This window comes from Trachypithecus francoisi, unplaced genomic scaffold (genome assembly GCF_009764315.1).
Source record: "Trachypithecus francoisi isolate TF-2019V2 unplaced genomic scaffold, Tfra_2.0 Lachesis_group7, whole genome shotgun sequence".
NCBI classification, from domain to species: Eukaryota; Metazoa; Chordata; class Mammalia; order Primates; family Cercopithecidae; genus Trachypithecus; species Trachypithecus francoisi.
The window spans coordinates 42078003-42096756 of NW_022681472.1; the positions used below are offsets into that span (position 1 = coordinate 42078003).

An 18754-nucleotide genomic window follows, 5' to 3' on the forward strand; every position below is an offset into this window, starting at 1 on the left:
TTGCATTGTTATAGTAAGAACAGCCACAATGTCAACTGTGACCTTATCTCCACAGCCACAGTTGGACAGCAGACCCAAACTGAAACAACCTGAGTTTCTTTCCCAAGAAATGAATCTAAAATGGCCATGCTTCAGAAACCCAGGTGTTGTGGAAAGTCACAAGACTTAGGATAAGGAGAAAAAAATGTCTGCAATGAAAAAGATTTTCCGGTAACAGCAGAGTAGAGAAACAATTAATGAAGCCTCGGAGCAATCAAGCCAATTTTTCCCAAGGTCCAACTCTACCCTGCCTTTGGGTTCTATGAAGTCCAACAATCCAGAAGGCTAATGATGACCTCATCTCCCTGTACAATTTACTGAAAAACGTCGTTGTGAACCAACAAGAAATCCTGAGTTACATGTGAAAGTCATTCTAGGTCTCAGTTGTCTAGCTGTTATATTCCTACCTCTAAATAAAACAGAAATATAACGTGAGGAAAATGAGAAAATATTTGTGAAGCGCTTATACTACTAAGTATATAGATATAGGTAATTCATGAAATTACTAAACTTCTGCTTAAAAATAAGCATTCACAAAAGTAATTTATCAAATACACATGAAGTTAGACCAAATGTTTACGAAAACAAAGACTTCTTTTTGAAAAACATAAAAATAACTATCTTCCCTACTTCTTTAAAATAGAGAAATTATCCTTAAGATATAAGATTGAATAAAAAGAAAAAAACTTAAAATAGAGAAACTGTTCTTCCAATGTAAATTAGGGATAACAGAAAAATATAGAAAATGTACCTCTCAGTACATGGTAATAGCTCAGTTAAGCAACTCACCTTATGCGCTGCAAAATGTGATTCATTTTTCTCTAGTGCTCTTTTTGCATACTCTAGGGCTTCATACACCAATAGCTTTTTCTCCTCTTCTGAGGTTCTGCTAAGCTGAGCAACATCACGTGATGCCCGTGCCAAACGCCACAGTAACTCTGCATCTTCACTAATTTGAAATAAAATATAAAACAACCATTTTAGCTCACATTTCAAAATTGTTAAGGGTTACATTACTAATGAATACATTATGGTCTTTCAGCTTAGGAAGCTAGCAACATGGTATCAAAAGCCATTATTAATAATGCTAAATTTGTTATTTTCGTTAATACAAAACCTTTATTTGCTAAAATTTCCTATAAAAATGTCTAATATTCATAAATATTAACTTACCTCTAGTATCTAAAACACTGACTTCTTTCAAAAATATCTTTGTATTAAAATTCTCTAAACATCTGCCCTACAAAACTCAACATATTAACTTGAGGCTTGGCCTCACTAGCACTGTGTTTCAAATAGCTCACTCAGTAGTTCATACAGTATCATAAAATACGTAAATTTTATAGACAGGGTCATGTTCTAAAAATACAAAACTGCTGAATCCCTAGTCTCAAATATAGCACCTGACACACAATAGTTTTTGACAGTTATTTGCTAATGAATGAAGGGTTGAATATAATGTGATCTCAAAATATAATCCTATGTTTGAATACTATGCCATGATGCATGGGTTACTTCAAGTAAGAGAACTGGATTCTTTGAAGAACTGCCATTTCCATATAGTGATATAAGAAATGGTTAATAAATTATTAACCATCACAACTGACAGAAATAATTGTAAAAATTAAATTCCAGCCAGGCACAGTGGCTCACGCCTGTAATCCCAGCACTTTGGGAAGCCGAGGCAGGCAGATCACCTGAGGTCGGGAGTTCAAAACCAGCGTGACCAACATGGAGAAACCCCGTCTCCACTAAAAATACAAAATTAGCCAGTCATGGTGGTGCATGCCTGTAATCCCAGCTACTTGGGAGGCTGAGGCAGGAGAATCGCTTGAACCTGGGAGGTAGAGGTTGCAGTGAGCCAAGATTGCGCCATTGCACTCCACCTTGGACAACAAGATCGAAACTCCATCTCAAAAAAATAAAATAAAATAAATTCCTTTTTATTAAATGTTTGCCTTTAATCCTCACTTTATATTTTTTTAACCAAAAATAAAAATTTGAAACTAAAGGTTCCTTTAGTTAAGATAGTTATTATTCAACGAATATGGAGTAACTATCTTACAGCTTATTTTTCAAGCTATCAATGACATGACAATAAAATGACAAACCAGCCACCTTGAATTACTGAGGGGAGAATGGAGAAGAAAAGATCAATTCTGTAGATATCTAGGAAAGTAAATTTGGTGGGTCCTGGGGAGAAAACTGGTTTTGAAAATCTCAAAAAGGTAGATGAAAAGGACTCAATATTTTTAGTTTAGGAGATGAGTAAATTAGTTATCTAGAAATGCTATTTAGCCATATGATTTACTTTATAGGGTTGAGTCTTTCTCTCACTCTACACTCCTCCCAAAAATGAGTACACACTGATATTCTACACTAAACCTACAATCTAATACTAAAAATAGAAAAAGGGGGTATTTTTGATTTCTCTGACTATCCTTCTAAAGTAATACGCGGTTACCATTCAATGGTGGCATACAATATCCTAAATCTCAGTGAATTCATTTAATCTATATTAATAAATAATTACTTTAAAAGGAATGAGAAATATACAATATGGCTAGAACGGATAAACATATATTCAGTAACTATGCTGTACGATCTAAAGCAAAATGGAAAAATCAACGTTCCACTAGAGTAAGTAGTAACACCTTTTCAAATCAATGAGATACATGCAGCATTTAACGTAAGAAACAAATAGTATATTATAAATTAAACAAGAAATATTTTGAAGTAAAAACTACAATAATCAATTTTTAAAACCTCAAGCACTAAGGGTCATTTTAATTGTTAAATAAAAATTTTAAGGAAACCACAAGCCTAGGCCTATCCTACATTGCTTACCTTTCCTTGTATTGGGTTAGCAACTGATAAAGTTTTTCTGTTTCTCCGCTTTCATACAGGTAGTCTGCTTGTTCAAGTATTTCTTCAACTTCAAAGATTATAAAGGAAAAAAGACACAGTAAAATATGTCTTCCCAAGTCAGATGACAATAATTCAAAGAAACATAAACACTTTTATATATAAGCAAATGAAATTAGATACAGAAATGACCTATAGTGAAAGAGTAGAAATTATGAAGAAGCTAGATGGAAACAAAGTAGCAATAAGCATAATGCTATCATAAAAAATGATTTATTGAAATCATGGGAAATAAAAAAATTAGAAAACTTATTCTGGTACTGACTAAATATGAAACACTAACAATAAATATAACAGTAACGATAGCTGATGAGCTAAAAAAAATTCCAAAAACTCTCATAATATTTTAAGAAAGTTTACTTATCTGTGTTGGGCCAGATTCAAAGCTGTCCTGGGCTCCATGTGGCCTATGGGCCGCAGGTTGGACAAGCTTGCTCTACACAGTCTTTGTTGTTGCTGCTGTCAAGTACCATCCATTGTAGAAAATAAAAGTCATCTACTTGCAGCACTGAATGTTAGTAATGTGCATGAATCAAACTACACTGTTTTAATAGATTCTCTTTATACACATGTTCAAAGAGAGCTGTCATCAGAAATTTAGATGACGCTAATTACACACTGAACCTGGAACTTATTGACACTATGCTCTGACTAACTCTTAAAACTAATTTATATATGACTACAAAATACATAAACATTATCGACAGTGTAGTGCCCTAAGAAAACTGTCTACTTAATGAAAAAACAGTCTGAATTTCAGGAAATTCCAATTATTACTCAGAAACATGTACATTTAATTTTGTCTTCTATAAGGGTACTGTACTACTTAGTCCTAAGCCAACATTCCAATGTGTATACACTTGGTATACTTTAATCAATCATGGTATACTTGTAGTTAAAAGGGTTTCTTGGCCTGGCGTGGTGGCTCACACCTGTAATCCTAGCACTTTGGGAGGGTGAGGTGGGAGGACCACCAGGTCAGGAGTTTGAGACCAGCCTGGCCAACATGATGAAACTCCGTCTCTACTAAAAATATAAAAATTAGCTGGGCGTGATGGCATGCGCCTGTAATCCCAGCTACTTGGGAGGCTGAGGCAGAAGAATCACTTGAACCCAGGAAGAAGAGGTTGCAGTGGGCCAAGATCGCGCCACTGCACTACAGCCTGGGCAATAGAGCGAGACTCTGTCTCAAAAAAAAAAAAAAAAAAAAAGGGTGGGGGGTGAGTTCTTAAGTTTTTAAAATATTAGCAAACAGAAAAAAACCATGAAACTTGTGATGCAATCATGTATTTTTTAACATCATAATGTAATAATTATACTAGTTAAGAAATTAAATGACAATAGCAGGAAAAAACCCTAAAATTAAAAAAAGATTTTTTTTTCAGTAATCCCACTTCATTCTGATTAGGTGCTATAAAGTTTAATAATATTCATATGGCTGGTTAATTTTTAAAATTTTGCTTCCATTCTATTCTATATTTTTGTCTAATAAGTGGCTGAATCACAAAGTTTGTGTTTTAACAATCCAAAGGATAAGTAGTAGTCTTTATTCTGTAGTTGATATTTACAGTAGGTAGAATAATGGCCCCCAAATATGCCCCAATCTTAATCCCTGGAATCTGTTTGAATGTTTGGTTACACAGCAACAGTGAACTGCACATAGAATTAAGGTTGCTAATCAGCTAATCTTAAAATAGGAAATTATCCTGGATTATCCAGGTAGGCCCAATGTAATTATAGGAGTCCTTAAAAGTGAAAGAGGAAGGCAAAAGTCAGAGAAGGAGTGTCAAAGGAAACGAGGTCAGAATGATGGTTTGATGGTGGTTCTGAACATGGAGGAAGGCGCCTTCAGCCAAATAATGTAGAAAGCCTGCAGAAGCTGAAAAAAGCAAAGGAAGAGAATATTCCCTAGGGTCTCTGGAATGCAGCTCTCCCAATGCTGATTTTAGCCAGTCAGAACCATTTTTGGCTTCTGTACTGTAAGATACAGAACTACAGAACACTAAGATAATAAATTTGTGTTAAGTCACTGAGCTTGTCACAGCAGTGAAAGAAAATTAATATTAAATTAAATATACTGATCTGGCATATTTGAATGTGTATATAGTATGTATAAGTAAAAAAGTTACTTTTAAATCTATTCATTGATTATTCTCTGACTTACTGAAAAGACTGATTACTGTCCTTAACATGATCTAGGAATTCTAAATCACATTACTCATGCGATTAAAAATGTAGAAATTGTCAGTCAGGCATGGCAGCTCACGCCTATAATCCCAACACTTTGGGAGGCTGAGGCAGAAGGATCACTTGAGCCCAGGAGTTCGAGACCAGCTTGGGCAAGATGGCAAGATGCCAAGATGCCATTTCTTTAAAAAAAAAAAAAAAAGGAGAAATTTAGTGAATAATATTTTTTGTGTACATCCTTTTATAATCTCTCAAATCACTTAGCTCCAAATTCTTAATTACATAGTAAAATACTGTAAGCTATAATATAATGGTTTTAAATATATATATACACATATATATATATTTATTTATTTGAGACAGAGTCTCACTCTGTCACTAGGCTGGAGTGCAGTGGCGCCATCTCGGCTCACTGCAACCTCCGTCTCCAGAGTTCAAGCGATTCTCCTGCCTCAGCCTCCTAAGTAGCTGGGACTACAGGTGTGTGCCACCAGTCCCAGCTAATTTTTTGTAGTTTTAGTAGAGACAGGGTTTCACCATGTTGGCCAAGATGGTCTTGATTTCCTGACCTCGTGATCTGTCCACCTTGGCCTTCCAAAGTGCTGGGATTACAGGCGTGAGCCACCACGCCCAGCCTATAAATTTACATATTTAAATATATATACATATGTATATATATATATAGTTCTAAAAAGGATTTTTCTAAAATCATACACTGTACAAGTTATAAGAAAAAAGTACACTTCCTATGGTACTACAGACTGACGTAGGCACTCGGGTGGGAGCTTGTACACAACTCCACATATCTGCAAATCAGTTGTTTTCTTTTTTTTTTTTTTGGAGACGAAGTCTCGCTCTGTCGCCCAGGCTGGAGTGCAGTGGCCGGATCTCAGCTCACTGCTGGCTCCGCCTCCCGGGTTTATGCCATTCTCCTGCCTCAGCCTCCTGAGTAGCTGGGACTACAGGCGCCCGCCACCTCGCCCGGCTAGTTTTTTGTATTTTTTAGTAGAGACGGGGTTTCACCATGTTAGCCAGGATGGTCTCGATCTCCCGACCTCGTGATCCGCCCGTCTCGGCCTCCCAAAGTGCCAGGATTACAGGCTTGAGCCACCGCGCCCGGCCAAATCTGTTGTTTTCTAACTTAATTATTTTATACTTTCTTGAAAATATTTAAAACTAAGTTATGTTACTAGCATAGAGACCATATTCTATAAAACAGACTAAACTTTTAAAGTAAATTATTTTCAACTTAATAAGCAAGTATTCTAAGATGAAATGAGATGTTAATTCACCTAAAACTGTAGAGTGAAATCTTAAATTTAACCTAAAATAGATATGTGCAAGATCATAATAATTAGAATTTTTTAAAGAAATGCCAATGATGTGACCTCCTACATATATGTTAGTAAACTTTGATTTTCTACTTTTCCAGCTGACTGTACTCTAGCCATGTGAGCAGTGTCAGGACAAGAATACTCCTCTGGCAAGATAAAGAGCTATATTCCTGAGATTTCTCTACATAAGACTTAAGTAGTAGAAAATCTGAGTATCTAGATTCAAGCCTCTAAGTAGCAATAACATCATCAAAGTTTAAGGCAATTCTTTCATACCAATAATACTGTGTCTCAGCAGTACCAGAAACAGTGCAACCAAAAATGCACTGAAATACAACAAATAACTACATACAAAGGAACACTGATCTCAGTTCTGTAGGTTCATCAATAAAGAGGAATTTTGAAAATATATATGAAAACGGCCGGGCGCGGTGGCTCAAGCCTGTAATCCCAGCACTTTGGGAGGCCGAGACGGGCGGATCACGAGGTCAGGAGATCGAGACCATCCTGGCTAACACGGTGAAACCCCGTCTCTATTAAAAATACAAAAAAAAAAAAACTAGCCGGTTGAGGTGGCGGGCGCCTGTAGTCCCAGCTACTCCGGAGGCTGAGGCAGGAGAATGGCGTAAACCCGGGAGGTGGAGCTTGCAGTGAGCTGAGATCCGGCCACTGCACTCCAGCCTGGGCGACAGAGCGAGACTCCATCTCAACAAAAAAAAAAAAAAAAGAAAATATATATGAAAACACAAGTGAAGTGATATATAAAGAACCTTTTAATGACTGTGACAAAAAAAGAAAAGAAATTTTAAAAAACACACAAAAACAAACTAAAAAATAAAAGAGAACCTTTAAGTTGGGCACCTGTAATTATCTTTTAAGCATTTTACACGAGCTTTCATATGCACAAAGAGTACTATGAATGTATTAGCATACCTTTCTTCAAGGGGCTTTAAATTTGGTCTATTTTAAGGAGCTAATGAGGCCAGGCATGGTGGCTCACAATTATAATCCTAGCTAGCACTTTGGGAGGCCAAGGCGGGTGGATCACCTGAGGTCAGGAGTTCAGGACCATCTTGGTCGACATGGTGAAACCCCATCTCTACTAAAAATACAAAATTTAGCCAGTCATGGTGGCAGGTGCCTGTGATCTCAGCTACTTGGGACGTTGAGGCAGGGAAATTGCTGGAACCCAGAAGGCAGAAGTTGCAGTGAGCTGATATTGCACCAATGCACTCCAGCCTGGGGGGACAGAGCAAGACTCCGCCTTAATAATAATAATAATAATAATAATAATAATAAAAGAGATAATGAAACGTTCCTATAGGAGTGCTTCAGTTCCTGATAACAAGTGGATATCTGGTACCACCTTGTGATAAATACAGATACAACCATTTTAAAAGTCAGTCCTATAATCCCATCCAACTAAAATGTCAATGATATTTATGCCCTTAAACTTCAACTCATTTCCAAAAAACTCCCACTTAGGAATATAACTTAGTTCCAGAAAATGGAGGAAGTAAAAGCTTTTAAATTTGCTTTAAATAAGCATAAAGCAGATCAAAAGAGAATTAAGCAGAAATTTTGAAGCATGGAATTATTTGAAGATCAATTCCTTAAAAAAAAAAAAAAAAAAAAAAGCAAATGGAAGAGATATAAGACAAAGAAAAACTTGTAAGGGCCAGTGAAGTTATATGTTTACAGAAACATATGGATCATTTTCCAGGATAAAAAAAAAGTCTCTGTATTTTCCAATTAATCTTTTTTCAAAGGGCTATGGTCTATAGTCTCACAAATTATATAAGCATGCCAATCAACTAATTACAAAGTGATTTTTTTGTTGTTTTAAGAAAATAAAGCACCGGCCGGGCGCAGTGGCTCAAGCCTGTAATCCTGGCACTTTGGGAGGCCCAGACGGGTGGATCACGAGGTCAGGAGATCGAGACCATCCTGGCTAACACGGTGAAACCCCCGTCTGTACTAAAAATACAAAAAACTAGCCGGGCGAGGTGGCGGGCCCCTGTAGTCCCAGCTACTCAGGAGGCTGAGGCGGGAGAACGGCGTAAATCTGGGAGGTGGAGCTTGCAGTGAGCTGAGATCCGGCCACTGCACTCCAGCCTGGGCGACAGAGCGAGATTCCGTCTCAAAAAAAAAAAAAAGAAAGAAAATAAAGCTATTGCATTATGGAAAACAACAGGGAGGTTCCTCAAAAACTAAAAATGGAAGTAGTATATGATCCAGCAATCCGACTTCTGGATGTATATCCAAAGGAACTGAAATCAGTATGTCAAAGAGATATTTGTACTGCCACATTCACTAAGGCATTAGTCACGATAGCCACGCCTTAGGAAACAACCTAAGTGCCCGTATAGACGAATGGATTAAACACAAAAAGTAGCATACATACACAAATGGAGTATTATTTAGCTTTAAAAGAGAAGAAAATTCTGTCATTCTGTCATTTGTAAGAATGTAGATGAACATTATATTAAGTGGGGGACATTATGTTAAGTGAAATAAGCCAGGTACAGAGAGAAAAATGTAGGTTGAACATCTCTAATCTGAAAATCCAGAATTTGAAATGTTTCAAAATCCAAAACTTTGTGAGAGCCAACACGATGCCACAAGTAGAAAATTCCACACCTGACACTTTTACTTTTTGATGGTTCAATGTACACAAATTCTGTTTCATGCACAGTTATTTAAAATCTTGTATAAAATTACCTTCAGGTTATGTGTGTAAGATATAAATGCAACACAAATAAATTCTATGTTTAGACTTGGGTCCCATTCCTAAGACATCTCATTAGGTATATGCAAATATTCCAAAATCCAAAAAAATCCAAAATCGGAAACACTTCTAGTGCCAAGCAGTTTGGACAAGGGATACTTAACCTACACTATATGATCTCACTTACGTGTGGAATCTAAAAAAGTCAAACTCACATAGGTGGGGAGTAGAATGGCAGTTACCAGAGGCCAGGGTTGAGTGGCATGAGGGAATGGGGCGATGTTGGTCAAATGGTACAAAGTTTCAGTTAGACAGGAGGAATAAGGTTTAGAGATCTGCTGCACAGCATGGTAACCATACTTAATAATAATGTATTACATATTTAGAAATTGCTAATGCAATAGACTATAGAACTCCATAGCTTAGCTCACTTAAGAGGTAGAAAAGAGAATGCTGGAAAGTGGCATAAGAGCTTGTTGAGGCTGGGTGCGGTCGCTCATGCCTGTAATCCCAGTATTTTGGGAGGCCAGGGTGGGTAGATTACTTGAGGCAAGGAATTCGAGACTAGCCTGGCCAACATGGTGAAAACCCGTCTCTACCAAAAACACAAAAATTAGCTGGGCATGGTGACACGTGCCTATAGTCCCAGCTACTAGGGAGGCTGAGGCAGGAGGATTGTCTGAGTCCAGGAGGTTGAGGGTGCAATGAGCTGTGATCATGCCACTGCACTTCAGCTTGGGTGACAGAGCAAGACTGTCTCAAATAACAAAACAAAACAAGAGCTTGTTGAAGTGTGAAAGAACCCAGTGATCACTTGACTCCCTCACCCATCCTTATTGTGGCTAAAAAGGCCTCATCCAGCTTGTGCAGGCCTCATAGAGGTCTAGGACCTTAAAATGTTATTTTTAACTTAACAAATATCAGCCGGGTGTGGTGGCTCATGCCTGTAATTCCAGACTTTGGGGTGGGCGGATCACTTGAGGTCAGGAGTTCAAGACCAGCCCGGCAAACATGGTAAAACCCTGTCTCTTCTAAAAATACAAAAATTAGCTGGGCATCGTGGCACATGCCTGTAATCCCAGCTACCTGGGAGGCTGAGGTGGGAGGATCACTTCAACCCAGGAGGCAGAGGTTGCAGTAAGCTAAGATCACACCTCCACACTCTAGCCTCAGGGACACAGCGAGACTCTGTCTCAAAAAATAAAAATAAAAATAAACATGTAGTAACTTTTTATATTCTGAAGACACTTTTGAAAAACTAGAAGAGCCAAGATGGCTGACTAGGCACTGAGAGAGACCATCATCAAGTAGACTGGCACATGCTGAACAGATATTCAGAAAGAAGACGTTGAGAGTGGATACAGGGAGGACACAGACCCTGAATCTGAAAAAGGAGGAAGCTGGGAACCCTGCATGGGGTTGCCAAGCACCAAGACTCATTCCTGGAACCTAGCAGCTCCTAGGGAAAGGGTAAGTGAAACTGGTTTGGAGTGGCCCACTCTCATCACAGACCTTTGAGATCCTAGCTGCAGGAGACCCTAAGACCCCTCCAAGACATTTGAAATGGCAGGGAGAACTACCCGGAGAGCTGCCAGAGACAGAACTCTAGTCTGTGTGGAGAACAGAGGGTTTAGCATGCGAATAGCAACAGTGCAGTATGGTCATAAGTATCCATTTCCCAAGGCTCACCATACTCCTCTAGGTCGCCTTAGCCTTTATTAGCAGCCAGACATGGAGACAGCAAGGCTGTCTTGTGCATGGAATGGGGCCTGCCTTATCTGAACATCCCCGTCTGCCAGTCTCTCCCAGAGTCCCTGCCTGGCCACACCCATATGCAGCACAGCCTCAGCTGTCCTGATGAAATACTTGCCAGTGGCCCCCACCTTCCCAAGGGAGGACTTTTGCAGATGGAGTCCCACAGGTGCACACTCACTCATAGCCTCTGTCCACTGCCTCACCAGCATGCACACATACAACATGCAAACTTAGGAAATGCAGAGAACCCCTACAAGATAGTATACAAAAGAACCATACTGGAGACACATAGTCATCAGATTCTCCAAGGTTCACATGAAAGAAAAACTCTTCAAGACAGCTAGAGAGAAGAAGCAGGTCACCCACTATGGGAATCCCATCAGGTTAACAGTGGACTTTTTAGCAGAAGCCTTACAAGCCAGAAGAGACTAGGGGACTATATTCAACATCCTTAAAGAAAAAAAATTCCAATCAAGAATTTCATATCCAGCTAAACTAAATTTTATAAACAAAAGAGAAATTAAATCCTTTTCAGACAAGCAAATGCTAAGGGAATTTCTTACCATCAGATCTGCCTTATAAGAGGTCCTTAAAGGAGTGCTAAACATGGAAATGAAAGACCAATACTTGCCACCACAAAAACACACTTAAGTTCATAGCTCACTGATACTGTAAAGCAACTATACAATCAAGTCCACATAACAACTAACCACATGATGACAGGATTAAGTTCTCACATATCAGTATTGACTTTGAATGTATACAGGCTAAATGCCCCACTTAAATGACACAGAGTGGCAAGTTGGATAAAGATGCATAACCCAACCCAATTGTATGCTGTCTTCAAGAGACAGATCTCACATGCAATGATGCCCACAGACTCACAGAAAAGGAATGGAGAAACATCAATCATATGGAAAACAAAAAAGAGCAGGGGCTGCTATTCTTGTTTCAGAGAAAACAGACGTTAAATCATCAATGATAAAAAAGGACAAAGAAGAACATTACACAATGACAAAGAGTTCAATTAAACATTAAAACAACTACCCTAAACATATATATATAATTAGCATTGGAGCACACAGATTAATAAAACAAGTTCTTAAGAGACCTACAAAGAGACTTTGATAACCACATCTGAATACTGAGAGACTTCAACACTCCATTGACAGTGCTACACATATTATTAAGGCAGAAAACTAACAAAAATATTCAGGATCTAAAGTTGACACTTAATCAAATGGATGTTAACAGACATCTACAAGGTACCCTACCCAAGAACAACAGAATGTACATTCTTCTCACCTGCGCATGGCACATACTCTAAGATAGGACACATGCTCGGCCATAAAGCAATTCTGAACAAACTTAAAAAATAAAAACTGAAATCAAACCAAGCACTCTCTTGGACCACAGCTCAATAAAAATAGAAATTAATATCAATATCTCTCAAAACCACACAATTATATGGAAATTAAACAATTTGCTCCTGCATGATTTCTGGGTAAACAAATGAAATTAAAGCAGAAATCAAAAACTTCTTTGAAATTAATGAAAACAAAGATTGACCATACCAGAATCTGTGAGACACAGCTAAAGCAGTGCTAAAAGGAAAGTTTATGGCACTAAACACCTCTATTAAGAAGTTAGAAAGATCTCAAATTGACAACCTAACATAGTATCTAGAGTAAGCAGAGAAGAGCAAACCAAATCCAAAGCTAGCGGAAGAAAATAACAAAATTAAGAGCTGAACTGAACAAAATTGAGATGTGAAAGCCATACCAAAAAAATCAACGAAACCAAAACTTGGTTCTTCAGAAGAATAAACAAAATTCATAGACTGCTAGCTGGATTAATCAAGAAACAAAGAGAGGCTGGGCATGGTGGCACATGCCTGTAATTCTAGCACTTTGGGAGGCCAAGGTGGGTGGATCACGAGGTCAGGAATTCAAGACCAGCCTGACCAACATGGTGAAACTCCATCTCTACTAAAAATACAAAAATTAGCCAGGTATGGTGGCACACGCCTGTAATCCCGACTACTTGGGAGGCCAAGGCAGGAGAACTGCTTGAACTCGGGAGGCAGAGGTTGCAGTGAGCTGAGATCATGCCACTGCACTCCAGCCTGAGTGACAGAACAAGACACTGTCTCAAAAAAAAGAAAAAGATTGGGAGGCCGAGACGGGCGGATCACGAGGTCAGGAGATCGAGACCATCCTGGCTAACATGGTGAAACCCCGTCTCTACTAAAAAATACAAAAAAAAACTAGCCAGGCGAGGTGGCGGGCGCCTGTAGTCCCAGCTACTCGGGAGGCTGAGGCAGGAGAATGGCGTAAACCCGGGAGGCGGAGCTTGCAGTGAGCTGAGATCCGGCCACTGCACTCCAGTCCGGGTGACAGAGCGAGACTCCGCCTCAAAAAAAAAAAAAAAAAAAAAAAAAAAAAAGAAAAAGAAACAGAGAAGATCCAGATAAACATAATCAGAAATGACAATGGGAATATTAACAGCAATCCCAGAGAAATACAAAAACCAGGCCAGGTGCAGTGGCTCACGCCTGTAATCCCAGCACTTTGGGAGGCTGAGGCAGGTAGATCACCTGAAGTCGGGAGTTTGAGACAGTGTGACAACATGGAGAAACCCCGTCTCTACTGAAAATACAAAAAATTAGCCGGGCGTGGTGGCACATGCCTGTAATCCCAGCTACTTGGGAGGTTGAGGCAGGAGAGTCACTTGAAGCCGGGAGGTGGAGGCTGCAGTGAGCCGAGATCGCGCCATTGTACTCCAGCCTGGGCAGTAAGAGTGAAACTCCATCTCAAAACAAAAACAAAAACAAAAACCCTCAGAGTCTACTGCAAACACCTCTATGCATACAAACTAGAAAACACAGAAGAAATGGATACATTCCTAGAAACATCCCAAGACTGAACTAGGAAGAAATTGAAATCCTTATAACAGTCCAATAACAAGTTCCAAAATTGAATCAGTAGTAAAAAAACAAAAACAAAAACAAAAACCTACTGTCATGCGCGTCCATGTGGAGAGACCACCAAACAGGCTTTATGTGAGCAACATGGCTGTTTATTTCACCTGGGTGCAGGCGGGCTGAGTCCGAAAAGAGAGTCAGCGAAGGGAGATAAGGGTGGGGCCGTTTTATAGGATTTGGGTAGGTAAAGGAAAATTACAGTGAAAGGTGGGTTGTTCTCTGGCGGGCAGGAGTGGGGGTCACAAGGTGCTCAGTGGGGGAGCTTTTTGAGCCAAGATGAGCCAGGAAAAGGAATTTCACAAGATAGTATCATCGCCTAAGGCAAGGACCGGTCATTTTCACTTCTTTTGTGGTGGAATGTCATCGGTTAAGGTGAGGCAGGGCATTTGCACTTCTTTTGTGATTCTTCAGTTACTTCAGGCCATCTGGGCATATACGTGCAAGTCACAGGGGATGCGATGGCTTGGCTTGGGCTCAGAGGCCTGACACCTACCAACCAGAAAACGCCCTGGACTAGATGGAGTCATAGCCACATTCAACCTAATGCACAAATAAGGGCTGGTACCAATCCTGTTGAAACTATTGCAAAAAATTGGAGAAGGGACTCTTGCATACTCATTCCATGAGGCCAGCATCATTCTGATACCAAAACCTATCAGAGACACAATGGAAAAGGAAAACTTCAAGTCATTAACTTGGGTGAAGGCAGATGGGCTGAGCATGGTGGCTCATGTCTGTAATCTCAGCACTTTGGGAAGCTGAGGTGGACGGATTGCTTGAGCTCAGGAGTTTAAGACCACCCTGGGCAACATGGAGAAACCCCAACTCTACAAAAAAAATACAAAAAATTACCCAGACGTAGTGGTATGCACCTGTAGCCCCAGCTACTCAGGAGGTGGAGGTGGGAGGATCACTTGAGCCTGCCTGGGAGGTGGAGGTTGCAGTAAGCCAAGATTGCACCACTGCACTCCAGTATGGGTGACAGAGTGAGACCCCATCTTAATAAAAAGAGAAAGAAAAAAGAACATAGGCATAAAAATAGTTAAATTAGTATTTGCAAACTGAATCCAGCAGCACATTGAAAAGATAATATACCACAATCGAGTAGGCTTTATTCTTGAGATGCAAGGTTGGTTCAACATGCAGATCAATAAATGGGATTCATCACATAAACATAACTAAAAAGAAAAACCACATGATCATCTCAAAAGACACAGAAAAGGCTTTTGATAAAATTCAACGTCACTTTACGTTAAAAAACATCAGCAAACTAAGCACTGAAGGAGCACACCTCAAAATAATAAGAGCCATCTATGACAAACCCACAGCCAACATCATACTGAATGTGCAAAAGCTAGAAGCATTCTCCTTGAAAAATGGAACAAGACAAGGATGCCCGCTCCTACTACTCCTTTTAAATATAATACTGGAAGTCCTAGCCAAAGCCATCAGGCAAGAGAAATAAATGAAAGGCATCCAAATAGAAAGAAAGGAACTCAAACCATATCTCCTTAGAGATGATATGATTCTTTACCTAGAAAACTCCAAAAACAGTCTTTGCTCAAAGGCTCTTGGAACTGATAAACAGCTTCAGTAAACTTTCAGGTTACAAAATCAATGTATGAAAATTAGTACATTTCTATACACCAGTAACACCCAAGGTAAGAGCCAAATAAAAAACGCAACCCCATTCATAACAGCAACAAAAATAATAAAATACTTAGGAATACAGTTATCTTTTACCACAATGAAAAGGAAATCAGAGATGACACAAACAAATGGAAAAACATTCCATGCTCATGGGCAGGAAGAATCAATATTGATAAAATGGTCTTACTGCCCAAAGCAATTTACAGATTCCTATTTGTTATTCCTATCAAACTACCAACATCATCTTTCACAGAATTACAAAAAACTACCCTAAAATCTGTAAGGAAACAAAAAAGAGTCCAAATAGCCAAGGCAAACCTAGGCAAAAATAACAAAGCTGTAGGCATCACACTACCTGACTTCAAACTATACTACAAGGCTACAGTGACCCAAATAGCATGATACTGGTACAAAAACTGACACATAGGCCATGGAACAGGTTAGAGAACTCAGAAACAAAGCTGCACATCTACAACTATCTGATCTTCAATAAAGCCGACCATAACAAACAGACAAGATGGTGAAACCTCGTCTCTACAGAAAATACAAAAATTAGGCAAGCATGGTGGTGTGCATCTGTAGTCTCAGCTACTCCTGAGGCTGAGGTGGGAGAACCTCCTGGGCCTGGGGAAGTTGAGGCTGCAGTGAGTTGTGATCATGCCACTGTGGCCTAAGCATCAGAGTGAGACCCTGTCTCAAAATAAAAAAGTTCTAATATCCACTCTAACATTTTGACTTTCAAGAAGTTTAACTCTGTGAGCTTTTCAAAAATTATTATAATGTGATAAGATAATAAGACATCCTATTTTATAAGGCTGCTGTGAGAACTAAAGTCTAGGTTGCTTTAAAAAGATGAATTAAGTATTTGCCAAAATATATCATTCAGCCAGTAACAAAACCAAGCCCTTCTTCATAAATACATTACAAACAAACAAACAAACAAAAAAACCGTGCAGGGTTTCTCAATTATCTGCTTTTTTAAGAAGATAATCATAGATAAATGAAATCAATAGATAACTATCAACCTTTAGATCACATTCTCAAATTCTATCAGAAGTTTAATAAGATCATCTATTCAAAATCAAGTCTCTTGAGTCTCTGCTTCTTTCCCCAATCACCTTCTCCTTTTTAATTAAAAAGTGAGAATTGTAAAAAACAAAAAAGCTTAACCCATTAATTCTTTCATATGATATTGCTGTAATATACCAAAATTTTGGTTCACAATTGGTTCAACTAATTTTTTTAAACTGGCAAGTCTTTTTTTTTTTTTTTTTTTGAGACAGGGTCTTGCTCCATTGCCCAGGTTGGAGTGCAGTGGTGAGATCACGGTTTACTGCAGCCTTGACCTCCTGGACTCAAGTGATCCTCCTGCCTCAGCCTCCTGTGTAGCTGGGACAAGCACGCACCACACACTCAGCTAATTGTTTGAATTTTTTGTAGAGATGGGGGTCTCACTTTGTTGCCTACACTGGTCTTAAACTCCTGGGCTCAAGTGATCCCCCCACCTCAGCCTCCCAAAGTGCTGGGATTACAAGCATGAGCTGCCATGCCCAGTCAAGTTTTAATATATGTTTACTTATCTATATTATGCCAATAAAAAATTTGATGGATTTTTTTCTTTTTCTCACTTTCAACCTGTTACTTACCAAGCAGCATTCTGTTTGTAAATAAAAATCTATCTATCTCAAAGTACTTGGGCCTTTTGTTAACCGTATCAAGAAGAATATAATACCCTGGGATTGGTTTCATTTTGTCATTATAAAGCAGGGATTAGCAAACTTTTCCTGTAAAGATCCAGAGAGTAAAATATTTCAGGCTTTGTGAGCCACACATAGTCTCCGTAGCATGTTCTTTTTCTTCCCCCCAACTCTTCAAACTCAACCCTTTAAAAATGTAAAAGAATATTCTGAATTCAGGCCGGGCGTGGTGGCTCAAGCTTGTAATCCCAGCACTTTGGGAGGCCGAGACGGGCGGATCACGAGGTCAGGAGATCGAGACCATCCTGGTCTACACGGTGAAACCCCGTCTCTACTAAAAAAAAAATACAAAAAAACTAGCCAGGCGAGGTGGCAGGCGCCTGTAGTCCCGGCTACTCGGGAGGCTGAGGCAGGAGAATGGCGTGAACCCGGGAGGCGGAGCTTGCAGTGAGCTGAGATCCGGCCACTGCACTCCAGCCTGGGCTACAGAGCGAGACTCCGTCTCGAAAAAAAAAAAAGAATATTCTGAATTCTTAGGTAAAGGGCTCTACAAAAATATAAACTATTAATAAAGCATCACTGAGGCAGCTCTAATTTCTAGGAAAAAAATATATATACGGTATTAGACTGACAAGTAGAGAAAGGGAAAAAATAATCTAGACCATAGCAATATTAGTTTCATTATCTATATAAAAATAACTAAGCTAGGCCAGGCGCGGTAGCTCATGCCTGTAATCCCAGCACTTTGGGAGGCCAAGGTGGCCAGATTGCAAGGTCAGGAGTTTGAGACCAGGCTGACCAACATGGTGAAACCCTGTCTCTACTAAAAATACAAAAATTAGCCAGCTGTGGTGATGTGCACCTATAATCCCAGCTACTCAGGAGGCTGAGGCAGGAGAATGGCTTGAAACTGGAAGGCAGAGGTTGCAATGAGCCGAGATCACAACACTGCACTCCAGCCTGGGCAACAAAGCAAGACTCCGTCTCAAAAAAAAAAAAAAAAAAAAAAAAAAAAAAAAACTAAGCTATTAACAAAATAATAAGCAAAGATAACTTGAGAGATGCTGTAATGGTGAGAGTTTAGAGCATTCCTGAGGACCTGGAGAAAACCTGTTGCTGAGGACAATTTGAAGGTTTTGTTGGCTGAAAAAGGTGTCTCTGCAATCCCACTCCTAGATCTTTTTTTTTTTTTAATTTTATTATTATACTTTAAGTTCTAGGGTACATGTGCACAACGTGCAGGTTTGTTACGTATGTATACATGAGCCACGTTGGTGTGCTGCATCCACTAACTCGTCATTTACATTAGGTATATCTCCTAATACCATCCCTCCCCACTCCCCCCATCCCACAATAGGCCCCAGTGTGTGGTGTTCCCCTTCCTGTGTCCAAGTGTTCTCACTGTTCAATTCCCACCTATGACACACTCCTAGACCTTTCTTGAAGACTTGGAAAG

General features: G+C 39.3%; 1 protein-coding gene across 2 annotated transcripts in view; it reads right to left on the reverse strand.

Moving 5' to 3' along the window:
• The window catches only part of RMDN1 (regulator of microtubule dynamics 1), a 37258-nt gene that overhangs the window by 13293 nt on the left and 5211 nt on the right, over positions 1-18754 (reverse strand). For both annotated transcript variants that reach the window (XM_033202764.1, XM_033202763.1), the window contains exons 3-4: positions 2887-2974; positions 829-988 (exon numbers count right to left, since the gene is read on the reverse strand). In XM_033202764.1, the coding sequence (XP_033058655.1) occupies positions 829-988; positions 2887-2974 (248 nt within the window). The remainder of the gene's footprint in view (positions 1-828; positions 989-2886; positions 2975-18754) is intronic.